This window comes from Marmota flaviventris, chromosome 6, assembly GCF_047511675.1.
Source record: "Marmota flaviventris isolate mMarFla1 chromosome 6, mMarFla1.hap1, whole genome shotgun sequence".
Taxonomy (NCBI): Eukaryota; Metazoa; Chordata; class Mammalia; order Rodentia; family Sciuridae; genus Marmota; species Marmota flaviventris.
Window position 1 is genome coordinate 56,396,306 of NC_092503.1, and position 16,130 is coordinate 56,412,435.

The window sequence follows — 16,130 nt, forward strand, 5'->3', positions numbered from 1 at the left end:
ATAGATTGGGACAAAGATTATTTGTTTGCATTTTACATCATATTAACTCCTTCAACTAGATGGCTTCCTCAGTGTCTCAGGGGGACTGGCTGTAGGATCACCAGATTCCAAAACCAACGGATCTCAAGTCCCTTATATAAAATGTCCAAGATGCTTATAATCGACACAAACCACCCTAGGTATATTAAATCATCTCTAGATTATATGTCCTAATACAGTACCTACCTGTCACTTTATCTGCATGGATTCAGTGAAGTACTCCATGCAAGCCAAAGCTTTCAAGTTCAGCTTTTTGGAACTTTCTAAAATTCCTTTTTTCTGAGTATTTTTGACCCATGGTTAGATTTACCTGGAGAGGAGGAACCCATGGATATGGAGCGCCAACTACAATGTAATTTTCTCTGTTATAGACTTCTTCTTTCAGGGATTTGGAGTCAAAATTAGTAATATAGAGAACCCAGCGTAAAAAGTGTGTATATGTGTGTGTGTGTATCGGATCATTTGATAGTGGGAGGATCTCAGGGAGGGGAAAACTATTAATAAGAAGTTACAGGCAGATCAAATTCCTTTGATAAAACATTCTAGTGGTTCTCTTATTTTTTTCCTCATGTACTTTATATTTAGAAAAGAATTTTTTCTTAATAAAGTGACTTTATTAAATAATTCAGTTTTCTACATTTATCAAAAAATATGTAAGTGCCAAGTCAGAAAGTCTGATCAACCTGAGATGACAGCGGTGTCCTAGCAAAAATAAAGATATCTAAAAATGAAGCTTCATAGTGAGTAGACATTGGTTTCCATTAGATTTGGACAAATACTGAATACAAATCTTCATTAAGTCTCTTTGGGCTCAAGAGAAATAGAGAAAATTTATAAAGACAGTCAAGAGGATTAGGAAACTATGAGGAAGAGAGAATCTGGGTAAAGCAGGCTCTTGCCAGGGCCTCTTTGGCATCCTCACCAGATGATCTGCAAGTGTTTCAAATGATATGTTAACTTACATATTTTGAATCTTTCTCACTAAAACCATGCTCCGCCATTACCAACTTTCTAGTCCAATATGGTCTGATAGATTACAACAAATGTTTCTAAGACCTCAACAAGCTCAGGTGTGATCAGTAAATAGAATAAACTCAACACAGCACGGAGTTGTTCTGGCTCCTAAGCACAGGCTCTGGGATAGCAGAAGTAAAAATTTAACGGTAAGAAAGAAAGGGAAAAAAATTCTCAGTCACTTTAGTTCTATTCTTAGAGAAATAAACGGAGTGTCTGCACCTGGGGCTCCTCCCTAGACAGGCATCCCCCAAAGTTTTGCATGACTCTGGGTCCTGGTGGGTTGCACTTCCTCCTATGAGCAGAACTTCTCTCCCACCTGCTTTGTACAGTACTCAAAAGAAAATATATTGCTTGATTGCTTTTGTGTGGTTTTTAACGCTCCCTCAAGCAGCCTCTACTGCTTGAGGAGAGGTCATGTAGGTTATCTCCAGAGGTACAACTACCGTTTTTGTTAGTGCTTTAGTTATAAAGATACGTGTTTTGAGAGGTTTTTTCCTAAGCTTATTTTTACTATAAATTCTGTTCTTTTTAATGAACATTTTTGCAGAATGTACTGTTTTTCAGGAATATATATCTGGCATTATAGTAGAAATCCTGTACTTTATACTTATCAGATATTTAATAAATGTAGACAGATTATTATAATTAATTAATTACATCAGAGGAATTTTAAAAATGATTCCAGGCAATGACTGTGTTGACAATGAACCTAATTACAAGAATTGAGCAAGATCATTTGATTCTCTTGAGTTAGAATCTTTAAGTCATTTTAATTTGCATGATACATTTATCGTTACTGTTTCAGAGAAACAGAAGCTAACTTTTCATTTTCAAGGCTTAATGAACAATTATCCATGAGCTGCTGAAGTTGAATAACAGGAAACTGTACTTGTTTTTCAAACCATTTAGCGACTGAAAGAAGCTGCTGATCACAAAATGCACGTCCAATAAACTGCAGTCCTATTGGCAACCCTTGGCTTGAGAGGGCCATAGGGACATTCACTGCAGGTAATCCTGAGGAAAAGAAGAAACCCATTAGTTGATTAATTCTCCATCTTAAGAAACAGAGACATCTTCTATTTTCTAGTGCTAGGAGGTAAAAGCAGAATAAAGTTTAAAAAAATAAATACTATACTCTGTATTTTGCACAATGCTTTGTTTACTTAATAATGGGTCTTAGAAATCATTCTTTCAGTTTATAGAGACCTTCATTCCTTTTTTATACCTGTATAGGATTCCACTATGTGGTTTTGCCATAATTCATTCAACCAGTCTTCTATGATTGGGCATTTAGGTTGTTTTTAATATTCAGCTATTTCATATAATGCCCCAGTATATAATAATTGTGTACATGCTTTTTGCTATTCTTGAAAGTTTCTTAGATAAAGAGGGATTGCTTCATCAAAGGATAAATGAATATGTTATTAGAAATTCCACTTCAAAGTAGCTGTTCCAATTTGAATTCCCATCAGAAAAAATACGTCTTCTTTGCCTACAGTCTTGCCAACAGAGTTTGTTGTAGAGCTTTGGAATTTTTTCCCATCCATTAGATAAGAATGGTAGTCTGAATTTAAGGTTTGAAGCAGAAAAAGTACAAGATCACAGAATATCCTGTTATGCCATTAAAAAAAGTTTTTAAAAAATGGGAAAGGGTTTAAAGAACACCTATAACTTGAAGGGATCCCTATTGGCCAAATTTAGGACAATTCAAGTATCAAAAACAATGACAATAATTGTTTATAATACATTCAGTTTTTTAAAAAGAGGAAAGCTCTTATATAGAGAAGTCTGCTAGTTAATAAATGGATGCTAAAACTGGGTTCAAGGTTATTGGGGAAGAAGATATTCACATGGTCCCAAGAGTATCACTTCATAAGTTGCTTACAAATCATACAAGGAAAAACGTACCTTATCTACTTAACCAAGTGGGACAAAATGATAGTAACTCTTTCCTGATATGAAAAGTGTGTACTGTTTGTGCCAAAAATGTTTAACTTGACCCAATTAGAAAGAAACAATGTGACGAAATCCAGATTGTGAATGGGGTATCCTATAGGACAAGTAGACTGAACTCTTCAAAAAAACAAAAAACTTATTAAGAGAAAACATTTTAAAGATGGATGATTTCTCATTAAAAACTAAGCAGGACAGAAGAAAGTGGCATGACATTTTCTTGTGCCAAAGGTAAGAACCAGTGAACCAGAATCCTATTCCTGCAAAAGAGTCTGCAAAAGTGAAAGGGAAATTAAGACATTTTTGCAAATCTGAGACAATCTGCTGCCATCAGGAACTATCTTAAAAGAATGGCTCAAACAATTTCTCTAAACAGGAAGAATGTGTTAAAAGAATCTTCATACTTTAGGAAGGAAGACTAATTGTAGACACCAGAAATATGGGTAAATAAAATAGACTTTCCTTTTTCTTAAGTTTTCTACATGTTTGATGATTGAAAAAAATTATAACAGAGCCTGATATGGTTGTAAAAACATCAGACATGGGGGGTGATGCTCTAGATTTTAAAAAGATTATCGTAAACAAATACAATATGACCAGGGAAAAAAACAATACATGAAATATTTTTTTGGTACAACTAAGAAAATGTGAATAAGAAGTATAATCAGATTATTACTGAATTGTTAGTTTTCTGAGGTGTGTCAATGGGTAGAATGTCTTTATTATTAGAAGATTCATGCTAACTTATTTAGGAGTGAAGTGTCATGATATCTGAAACTTTCAAAATGATTCAGTTAAAAGGTGTGTGTGTGTGTGTGTGTGTGTGCAGACAGAGAAAGAAAATGAGGTAAAATGTTAACAAGGATGAATCCTGGAGAACGGCATATCAATGTTCATTACATCATCATTTTTCACTTTTTGAAGGTTTTAGTATTTTCAAAATAAAAGTTAAAAAATACAAAGTATATCGGTTCAGGTTTGTGTGTTTTTGTGTGTATATATGGTTGTGTGCATAAGAATGCATGCACACACACTTCTAAGTATTTCAGAAGGATAGGCTGTTTCTTTATGGGAACAATCTAGCTAGAACCTAAATTGAAGACCAGGGCACCTGCCTAAGAATTTGAAGAAAACCAAAACACTCTTGAGGGACTCTCACCTGCCATATTTACAGCCTGTGTAAAAATATCATCCTGGGCACTTCGTGTTCTGTTGTCTTCTTTGATAAACTCCAAGTATGGTACTGCCTCACGCAGGGTGGTGGGGGTTAGCAAGACATCCACTCCAGAGTTAAAAACATTCACAAAATCATTGGCAATGAGGCGCCTCACCTTCTGTGCTTTGATGAAATAATTCTCATAGTTTCTGTGGGGGAAAAAAATGATACTTTAAGGACTTCGTCATTTTTTAAAAATCATTTCTCTTATATTAGGCTTCTTAGAGAACCACTGGTTTCTTGGCTTTTATGAGTGAGCATCATTAAGATTCTTAACACATAAAGGTGAGTTTTGTTCAACTCTGCTGTTTCTTTGAAAATTTATACATCCGGCATTTAATCAATCAGAATTCACAACTAGGTGCAATTTCACACATATAATCACAAAATATCAGTACTTCCAGAGACATTGCTAAACAAGAACATTCATTTGGGGGTGAAGAAAATCAGGTGCATAGCCATTAAATAAATTTCCAAAAGTCAGAAAGCCAGGCAGTGGTAAAGGAGATAAGAACACAGGTCTCTAGAGGCTCACCCAAGCTTCTTTCTATTATAATGTCTCATTTCATCTATTGTAAAATGATTCATTATAAGGACTCTCAAGTTTTTAAGATTCTTGTATGCTTTCTGAATTCGACACTGGGAAACACACCTAGAAGGAAGGTTCTATGAACAGAAATTGGGAAAAGTATGCAGTGTTGAAATCCATGAATAGTGTAGTTAGAGAGTAAAGATATGAGATTCAAGTAAACATGCTTAATTTACTAAAAGATTAGGATAAATGCCACATATAAAAGCGATCTTACGTCAATGAAGCAAAGAAAGGAAAGAAAACTTTTCAGATCCTTCTGAAGTTACTGAAGAAGGCTGACAAAAGAACTGTTTTAAACCTCAATTTCCTCTACTGTAAAAATGGATATAATATCTCCAGGCTCACCAAGGACCAAATAAAATGAGATAAAAATGTGAAATCTTTCTTACTCTAGAAAGACTTACAGAGTGCTGTAAAAAGCAGATTCCTTACTATCTCCATCTGACTACAGTGTCTACAGAGCTATGAATACAGGTATCACATGGAATTTACACAATATGTGGGGCATGGTGGCACATGCCTACAATCCCAGCTATTAAGAGGCAAAGGCAGCCTTAGCAATTCAGTGAGACCCTGTCTCAAAATGAAAAAGAAAAAGACTGGAGATACAGCTCAGTGGTAAAGTGCCCCTGGGTTAAATCCACACTATATCAAACCAAACCAAACAAACTGTACAGCAACAACAAAGAGTTGTTGTTTTAAATATTATATTTGGGCTGGGGATATAGCTCAGAGGTAGACTGCTTGCCTAGCATGTGCCTAGCAAGGCCCTGGATTTGAGCCCCAGCACCAACTCCAAGTACACACAAATTAATAGCATTCCCCAAACCCAAATTTTATAAAACTAATATTTTCTATTAATTTCCTTCCCATTTCATTTATTTAATCTTTTTGGTACTAGGGATTGAACCAAGGGTGCTCACCCCCCACTGAGTCACAACCCCAGTCCCCCATTTTTTTCTAAATTTTAAAATTTTGAGACAGGGTCTCATTAAGTTGCTAAGGCTAACTTTGAACTTGCCTCCTCCTGCCTCTGCCTCCTGAGCCTCTGGGATTACGGGTGTTTGTCAATGTTCCCAGGCCCTTTCTACTTTAAAAATAGTTGAAAAATAGAACTGCTTCCATACATGATAGAGTACAGGGATGAGATTTATCCTGTCTTCTTAACCCCAAAACTGAACAAAATATGTGAAACAACCATTTCCAGATATTAGGTAAAGGGCATTTGGGAGAGAGTGCACTGAGAGGAGAGGCAAATGTTTCCCCAGCTTAATGCCTAGAGGTACTTTTCAGGCCTTAGTCCAGAGAGGAAGGACATATACACAGTCATGGTGGATGAATCAGAAGTTCAGGGAGAAAAAGCCAGCAGCAATTTTCAAGGCAGTATTGAATTGGAGAGTGGCACACAGAGAGTGTAAGAGATGTGTGAAAAGATTCCCGCAAGTCTCTGGCCCAGTATTGGCCTGTGCATGAATAAGAAGACACCCCCAAAGTTGAGGAAAGAATCATCAAAAAGCAGGAGGTCAAACAATTCCTAAGCTCAACAGAGCTGGAAATAGTGTGTGTTCTTAACAGCTAAAGTGGAAAGACCTCAAAATACACACAGCACCTGGGAAAATCTTCAGGATATTGCCTTAGAGTTAAATTAGCCCTACTCTAAAGGTTTTCTGGATTTACACTATTAGAGCTTAAAAGGAAGGCTTGAAAGGATCCAAAAGATTCCAAGTAACCACATCTTAATCTAAATACTGTTTAAAAGAAACAACAAAAACCTAGCACATGACAATGTAAAATTCAATGTCTAGGCATACAAAGAAGCAGAAGAAACATGATTCATAAGGAGGGGGAAAAATAGTTCATATAAAAAGGAATCTGAATAGAAATGACAGAAATGTTGGAAATAATAGCTAAGAACATAAAAAAGGCATGTTCTATATGTTCAAGATGGTATAAGAAAACAAAATGATAAAGAAACTGAAGAGCCAGGTGTGATGGTGCACGCCTATAACCCCAGCAGCTCAGGCTGAGGCAGGATAATCATGAGTTCAAAAACCAGCCTTAGTAACAGTGAGGTGCTAAGCAAATCAGAGAGACCCTGTCTCTAAATAACATACAAAATAGGGTTGGGATGTGGGTCAGTGGTTGAGTGCCCCCAAGTTCAATCCCCAGTATCAAAAAAAAAAAGAAACTGAAGAGATAAAAAGACCTACTTGGAAATTCTAGATCTTAAAAGGACAAAATATGAAATTAAAAATACACCAGATGGGATTGACAGACTATTGATACTACAGAAGAAAAGATCGGTGGATCTCAAAATTGTAATGGAAACTATCTAAAAGGAAGCACAGAGAGAAAAAGACTGGGGGAATGAGCCATGAGACAACACCAGCAGATTAACATACATATAAATGGTGTCCCAGAGGAGAGGACAGAAAAAATATATTAAGAAATAAGGGTCAAAATTTCCCCAAATTTATTAAAACTATAAACACACAGATCCAAAAAGTTCAAAGAACACCTAAGCAGAAGAAATATTCAAGAAACCACACCAAGGCACATCTTAAATTCCTAAAAACCAATGGTAAAGTGAAAATGTTAAAACTAATCAGAGGGACAAACAAAGTTACATTATACATAAGGAACTAAGATTAAAAAAAAAATAAGACCTCTAGAAACTATGCAGGCCATAACACAATGGAACAAAACCTTTAAAGAACTGAAGGAAAATGCTAATGTCAATTTAGAATTTTATATCCAATAAAGTATCTTTCAAAAATTAAAGACAAAACAAAAACCTTAACATATAAAGCTGAAAGATTTCACTGATAGCAGGACTACACTATAAGAAATGTTAAAGGAAGTTCTTTAGGCATAAATAAAATGATAACACAAGAAAATCTGGATGCACAAAACAGAGGGAAAAGCACCAGAAATAATTATGTAGGAAAATAAAATGACTCTTGGCTGGGTGTGGGAGTATATGCCTGTAATCCTGGTGGCTCAGGCTGAGACAGAAGGATCATGAATTCAAAGCCAGCCTTGGCAACTTAGCAAGGCCCTAAGCAACTTAAGGAGACCCTGTCTCTAAATAAAACACAAAAAGGTCTGGGGATGTGGCTAAGTGGTTAAATGCCCTTGGTACCAAAAAAGCAAAACAAAACAAAAAGCCCTATTTTTCCTCATTTTTAAAAATATCTCTTTAAGATAAAAATTTATAGATTAATGAAAGAAGGCAGGAAAAGAGGTTAAGAGAAAGAAAGAACACATGGAATAAATAGAAGATGATAACAAGAAGTAGACTTAAATGTGGTTCAAAAGTAAATATTTATGCAAATAATAAAAAAAAAGTTGGGCACAATGGTACACACCAGTAATCCCAGCTACCCCAAAAGCTGAGACAGAAGTATCTTAAGTTTGAGACCAGCCTGGAGACCCTATCTCAAAATGAAAAAGGGGTGGAGGGTGTAGTTCAGTGACAGAGTGCTTGCCTAGCACGCACAAAGCTCTGGGTTTTATTCCCAGTACAGCAAAATAAATAAATAAATAAATCTGGGATTCCTAACTCACAGAAGTAAAAATGTTAAGACTTTTTCTATATCTTTCTTTCTTCTTCTTCTTCTTTTTTTTTTTTTTTGAGAGAGAGAGAATTTTAATATCTATTTTTTAGTTTTCGGTGGACACAACATCTTTATTTTATTTTATTTTTTTAATGTGGTGCTGAGGATCGAATCCAGCGCCCCGCACATGCCAGGCGAGCGTGTTACCGCCTGAGCCACATCCCCAGCCCAAGATTTTTTCTATTTCTGGACATACAAGTTGACTTTTAAGACAAAAAACAACAAGTGCCCCAAATCCCATTTTTTCTGTCACTCATGTTCACCTTTACCCACCCCACAAAACAAAAACAAAAAAACAAACAAGTCAATCCAAGAAGCTACGGATACTATCAGTAATTCTTCCTTTTCTTAATAACCCCAGCTGGTATTCATGGAAGAAGCTTGCAAACTTCTCTCCTTCGATATTTTTTAATGCTGTTACAGTGACCTATACAATCAATCAACTTTTGTCTTGACACATTCAATATGATTCTAATCAGTAATACATGGCAAATGTAACATCTTTACCTTAATAAAGTCTCTGCTTAGAAAACTTCTTCACAATATTTCATTTTTCCTACTCCTACATCATTACAAATGTCTGGTCAATATGGAAAAGAGTCTTTTAATATGAGATATAATTAAGTAATCTGGAAAAAAAAATGATCTTAACTTTGGCTTTGAGGGGATGCACAGATGAATAAAATGCTTTCTGCCCTTGAATACATGGAGTAAAACTTCAAAAAGCTACTCATTACAATAACCATTCTTGCTTATTCATATTTCTCATGTCCTCTAGACTCTATCTATTGTGAATCCTATTCACAAGATCTTGAATAAACTTACATTAGAGAAAATTTAAGTAAGGGTCACAGTATTTTGGAATTCTTTTTTGAAGTAAACAGATAAATTTTTCAAGAGATCACACTGTAAGTCTATGTTTAAGACTCTAACAATAAGCCAATGCACAATAACAGCCAGAGGATAAGTAATGAGGCTAAAATCGGAGCTCAAACCAGGGCTTTCTGTTTAGTTTGTACCTATCATTTAGCTAGTGCATCAATTAAAAACATTTTTTTAAAAAAAATAACTAGGAACCAAAAGTGCCACAAGTAGTTCTTTTCTAATTCAAATCATAAGGAATTTATTTCTTTAGTAAATATCTTGGCTTATAAAACCTGACAGACATACTACTACCTTATTCTTCAGCTTTCAAGAGTGAGAAAAATGCTTAAACTCATTGTCTTACTCTTTTAATAAGAAAAAGTTTCCTGAGAGAATTCTTCCTCGAACTACATCATTGAACCCTTCTCTTCTGGTTGCAGCATACATGGCTTCAGTAGACACATTAATGTCACATCTGTGGCCTGAAAACAAAAACGATAAATACAATACTTGCAAAAGAAGTAAAGTTTTGGCTAAAAACTGGCAAAGATTCATACTTTTAAATACTGAAATTTAGGGAACATGACTTTACTTTAGAAAGATACTTTAGAAAGTATCTTTTCTCTATCAGTCATAGGACTGATCATGGAGGGAAAAGAAAATAACCAAGAAAGAAATTTCATTTGCTTCCTCCCTCATCCATCCATTATCCAGTGTCCAAATATTTAATGAGCTCCTCCCATGTTTCAGGCACTACATTAGATGAGTTTAACACATAAATACAAGATACTATCCCTTTAAGATATTCAAGTCCAAAGAAGTGAAATGAACATCCTGAGACATTTAAGATGAATAGAATATGTACAATGTTAAAATGATAAGGAAAAATGATTCACTGATTAATTTTCTGAATCATTAACACTATCTCAGGCAATAATTTTTTATTACTGTAAGTTAAATTTTCAAATTTCATAAGCTGTGATTGTAGGCACTGTGGTACATGCCTACAATCCCAGCTACTTGGAAGACTAAGGCAGGAAGATCGCAAGTTAAAAGCCAGACTAGGCAAAGTACTGGGACCCTGTCTCAAAATAAAAAGGGCTGGGAAGGTAGCTCATTGATGAAGCATCCCTGAGTTCAATCCCTAGTACCCACCCTCCCCCCCAAAAATAAAAAGCCCCACCCATCTTACCATATTCTAGCCCATCAAATCTTGCCATATTTGACGCCACTTCTGATGTGCACAATACATGGTAGCAGACAATTGAATAACAGGTGTGGGGCAGGGATACTTCTATCACTTTGGCTCCTTCAGAATCAAAGAGATCAGCAGCTTTGGACCAGAGAGATCGTACTTCACTTGATAATTCTGGTACAAGACATTCCTTACAGGAAAAAGCCAAGATACAGAAACTGGAGCACTGATAATAGTTTTATAAAAATTTGTATACCAGGACTTTTGGAAATTCCCTTGCAAAATGGATTATATTGCAGGCAGGTTGCTAGAAAGACCAAACTAAGATTGTTTAAAACATAATACTAAATATTACGAGCTGGATATAACAATTAAAAAATTGGAGATCTAGGGCTGGGGATGTGGCTCAAGTGGTAGCGCACTCGCCTGGCATGCGTGTGGCCTGGGTTCAATCCTCAGCACCACATACAAACAAAGATGTTGTGTCTGCCGAAAACTAAAGAATAAATATTTAAAAATTCTCTCTCTCTTTAAAAAAAAAAAAATGGAGATCTAGTTGGGGAATTCATATCTGTTAAATGTACATTATGTATCAGGTATGCAGCTAGATGCTTTTTGAAAGTTCTCTTTATGAATTTATGAAGGAAAAGTGTTGAAACTAGAAAAGTAACTTTCCTAATGTTATATAGCAGGTTAGTAGAGGATCCTAGGATTCTAAACTAGGTCTCCTTCTAAAGCCTGTAAGTTTTCATTCTTTTAAAAGAAGGTCACTTGAATGGAAGACTTTAAAGAAAGTAGCATTTCTCAAAAGTATTGGTCTCACCTGGGGGCGAGTTTTGTCTCCTTTTCTCAACCAAGAAACATTTTGTAATGTCTACAGACATTTTTGGTTGTTGTGTTGTGGTAGAGGTAAGGAATGTTATTTGGCATCTAAGGGTAAAGAGACCAGGGATGCTGCTAAACTCTCAATGTAAAGGATAGTTACCCACAACAAAAAATTATTCAGTCCCAAATACTAATTGTGCTGAGATTGAGAAATCGTTTTTAGTCTGCTGGGTAATTTATCTTTCTAAATGATTTTTGAAAGGTTTTTAGCATTACTATGTTGTTAGATTTTTTTTTAAAGGCCAGTAATTTAAAATTATCATATCCACAATATAATGACTTACTTAATTGTTACTGTAATAGGTATAGTAGAAGGAGGGATAATAATAATAGTAAAGATAACATTTAATAAGGTTTACTATATGCAAGGAATGCCTTTGGGCTAAGTGTTTTACATTAGGGATTAGCATGGACTGTGGACCAGATGTGACCAGTCAGCTATTGTGTATGTGTGAGGGGGGAGGAGGGGATGGGGAGGAATGTTACTGGGAATTGATGCCAGGGTTGCTTTACCACTCATCTATGTCCCCAGCACTTTTTATTTTTCATTTTGACACAAGGTCTAAGTTGTTGAGGGTCTCACTAAATTGCTGAGGCTGGACTCTAATTTATAATCCTCTTCCTCAGCCTCCAGAGTCTCTGGGATTATAGCTGCTATACCTGGCCAGTAAGCTAGTTTTGAAAATAAAATTTTATTAGAGCCGAGTATGGTGATACATTCCTGCAATCCCAGTGACTCAGGAGCTGAGGCAAGAGGACTCCAAGTTCAAAGCTGTCTGGGCAACTTAGTGAGACCCTGTCTCAAAATAAAATCACAAAGGGAAGGGGAGGCAGCTCAATGGTAGAATGCAAGTCTAGTACATGCATAGTCCTGGATTCAATCCCCAGTATTGTAAAAAATAACAGAAGTTTTATTAGAATGTAGACATACTCTGTTTACATGTTTTCTATGGCTACTTTTTCACTATTTGTTTTCTTTTTTCTTTTCCATATCTGGCTCTGCTTTTTATTATAACGGCTGAGTTAAAAACACTGTCTAGTCCACAAAGCCTAAATTATTTATTATCAAGCTTTTGACAAAAAATGTTTATAGACCTTTGTTTTACATGATAATCTAATTTAATCCTCACAACTCCTTGAGGTCAATATGTTTATTATCCCGTTTTGCAAATGAAGAAATTGGGTTTAAGTCATGTACTCAAGTCACATGGCTAATAAAAATGGCAATACAGGAATTCAAATCCAACCAATTGCCTCTCAAGTCTATGCTGTATATTTGACTTGACAGTTTTTCTGTGGAGTGATGAAAGAAACAAGTTACCTTTGGAATTCCGATACATAGCTTGCTTACATCTATCAAATTGGGAAGCACGAATGATTTCACAGGATCCTGTACTGTGGTAGAATCTTTGGGGTCATGTCCAGCCAGTATACCTGTAAGGAGAAACACTTATGAGTGACAGATATATTGTTTTACAGTAAAATAATTTCAAGTGATATGGAATCATATAAATACCCAACACAATTGCTGTATCATCCACATATCTGGTTAAGATTCCTGGCACATCCATCGAATTCACCAGAGGAATAAGACCGTGACGAGATACTAAGCCATAGCTTGGTTTGAAACCAACAAGCCCACAGTGGGCAGCAGGATTTCTGGTTGATCCTCCAGTATCTGATCCTAAAGCCCTGGAATTTAAATGGAAGAGTGACATATTTCTAACTATATTTGGTATCTATCCTTTTAAATGTATATTTTTACAGTGTCATTTCCCCTTATTATAAAAAGTAATACATACTCAGAGAATTAATAATGTATAGAAAACTGTAAAGAAATAACTAAATATTCTGAAGCAAACACTGTTAATATTTTGGCATATTAACTTCAACTGTTTTAAAAAAACATTTTTTTTAAATCATAGCTAAGATCATTCTGTAATCATAAGTTTCCATCTCTTTTTTTGCTTACCTGAGCCTTTTACTATGTCATTAAAATTACTAAAGATTTAAAGTATATATAATATTCCATCATATAAACTGGTGATTACATGTTTTATCAAGTACTTTAAAGCACAACCTGCTATTGATACACATACAAATCTTATACCCTCCTTTGATGCTACTTCATATTTAAAATAAATCAAATTAAGGCAGTTTTATAGCATGCTTCTACAACCTAAATTCAGATAGAGCCCTTTTCCTACCCTACGTAGAATCACGAAGAGATCAAATTTATGTAAACATTTATGTCGTTTCCAACTGAAATAATAACTATGTAACAAATGACTGTAATGAACATCTTTAAACATAAACATTTGCCCATATGTCTGATTAGTTTTAGGCTGGCTTCCAAAAAGCAGAGTTAATGGATAAAAAGGATCTGTTTCGTGTTGTACGTTTGTGATATATATGATCAAATAACTTGTCAGGAAGATTTTGTCAATTCATATTCTCAACTGGAGTGAATCCAATTGTTATAATGTTTCAGTACCATCACTGAACACTAGTAGTTTAAAAATTTTTGCTAACTTAATAACTAAAAATTTTATAAAAGCACATTACTGAATATTTTTTCACATTTACTTGTATTTGCATTTCCAACTATGAAAAAGGACTATTCATTCCTTTTTTTCCCTCCCATTTCTTGCAGTACTAGGGACTGAATCCTGTGGTATTCTACCACTAAGCTACATCCCCAGCCCTTTTTATTTTGAGACAGGGCTTTTATTTTGCTAAACTCCTGAGGTCCTCCTGCCTCAGCTTCCCAAGCAGCTAAGATTACAGTTGTGTGCCACTGTGCCCACTTGTGCTTGTTCATTCCTTTATCCACCCACCTACAGAGTATGTGCTCTTATTATTTAAAAACAAAAACCAAAAAAACTACCCTTGAGGATATTATGCTAGGTGAAACAATCCAGTCACAGAAATATAAATGCTGTATGATGCCATTTATACCAGGTACCTAGAGTAATCATACTCACAGACAGCAAGTGGAAAGGTTGTTACCAGGGATTGGTAGGAGGGTTAAGGTTACGGAGTTTCCATTTTGCAAGATGAAAAGGGTTTTTATTTGTCCATAACTGAACTGCACATTTAAAAATAGTTAAGATGGCATATCTTATATGCATTTTATCATAATTAAAGTGAAATTTTAAACAATTATATCAGAAAAAAATGTTTTTCAGTAGAAAAATAGTACTTATCTACTGCAAAAATTAAAATATAATTATAGGATAGAGAAAGTAAAATTTCTCTTAAAACAGCCCCTATAATAGTCCTGTTACTACCTTTAACATACTTTTCTCCAGATACTTCCATGTAATAACTGATATCCATACTAGGTGATTATTATTTTAATTGAATCAGGGTCACACTGTACATACTATTCTGTAACTTATTTTTCACTTAACAATATATCTTGGATCACTTTCCATGTCACTTCATATAGCCCTATCATTCTTTTTTAGAGGCTATGTATTATTCCAAGAATCTTTCTGTTTTAAAAACTATGATAAAAGAAACAAATCAAGAGGAATTGGGGAACAAAACAGAATACTTTACAGTTTGGAACATTCAATCTGTAGTTATTTTTGGTCAGTGCTTCTACGGATTATATTTAAAATCAAGCATTGGGCTAAGTGACATTCCTAACAATAACATGACACTTGTGCTCTGCAGAAAATGGAATTTATATTTCCTTTCTCACCAAGTCCATTTAAGCCATAAAATCAGACTGTTGCTTTCACAATTTTAAAAGATACATTCTCTTATTAGCATTCACTGACGGCTGTGTAAAAGTAAAACTTATATTTCCATAGGAATTATGTGTCAAAATGCCATCTTCTTAAAGCACATTCAGAAAGATGAACACTAAGTGGGCTGATGAGGATAGAAAAAAAGCACCTAATCCTGCAATTCTAACTTGTCAGAACTCTCATTAATATTAATGTAATGCTATAAAATTCCACAGAGATAAAATGAAATGGTTCTACTTGTTAACAAGATTTCAGGAAAACTAAATAAAAAAATAATGGAAGAAGCTAAAGCTCTATAGCTAAAAAAATATAAATAATTTATTGAATACAATGTTTGTGAAAGGACTTAACTTAATTTTAGTGGATAATTAAGGAGAGAGAAAATACATATAGTATTACTGAAGAAACACATTCAATTTGGTTAAACTGAGACTGATAAAATAAATAGCAGCCATATTTTAGATGGTTAAGAAATGCTTTAAAAATGGGACTTAAAATAAAAATGGATGGATTCTTTACAAAATACAAAATATGACAAATAGAATCAGCTCTCAACAAAGTTGAAAAAAATTTACCTAATGATATGTTTTTAGTTCCAGATTTATGAAAATAATATTTTAAATATCCTATTGATATATATTAGGAACTTCTTCTCTTTTTAAAGTCAAATGTTGCTGAAGGATAAACCATTTCTAACAGCTCAGCAGCAGTGAATTAAAGTAATGGAGTACCTAAATATTTCAAGGAGCAAAAGTTAAAATAAATTATTTCAAAAATTAAATTCAATGTAGTCCATTTATGCTCAATTCTTAATTCTGTAAGATCCATAAAATCCGGTTTTTAAGAAAACCCGGTATTATAGAGTTTAAATATTATCTTAAGTTAAAGTTAAATGTATAAAGAACACATAGTGTGAAATATAGTTGAGTATATTCAAAAGATATAATTTTGATATATGATTTTTGAACACAAATAGCTGACTGAAAAGAAATTC

At 34.5% G+C, this 16,130-nt stretch overlaps 1 protein-coding gene across 1 annotated transcript in view; it reads right to left on the reverse strand.

The window, feature by feature from the left end:
- Nucleotides 1–1,806: 1,806 nt before the first annotated feature.
- The window catches only part of Qrsl1 (glutaminyl-tRNA amidotransferase subunit QRSL1), a 29,989-nt gene continuing 15,665 nt past the window's right edge, over nt 1,807–16,130 (reverse strand). Inside the window, exons 6-11 of the mRNA XM_027928262.2 lie at nt 12,895–13,070; nt 12,700–12,812; nt 10,491–10,683; nt 9,663–9,780; nt 4,169–4,374; nt 1,807–2,070 (exon numbers count right to left, since the gene is read on the reverse strand). Of these exons, the coding sequence (XP_027784063.2) occupies nt 1,850–2,070; nt 4,169–4,374; nt 9,663–9,780; nt 10,491–10,683; nt 12,700–12,812; nt 12,895–13,070 (1,027 nt within the window). The 3' untranslated portion in view covers nt 1,807–1,849. The remainder of the gene's footprint in view (nt 2,071–4,168; nt 4,375–9,662; nt 9,781–10,490; nt 10,684–12,699; nt 12,813–12,894; nt 13,071–16,130) is intronic.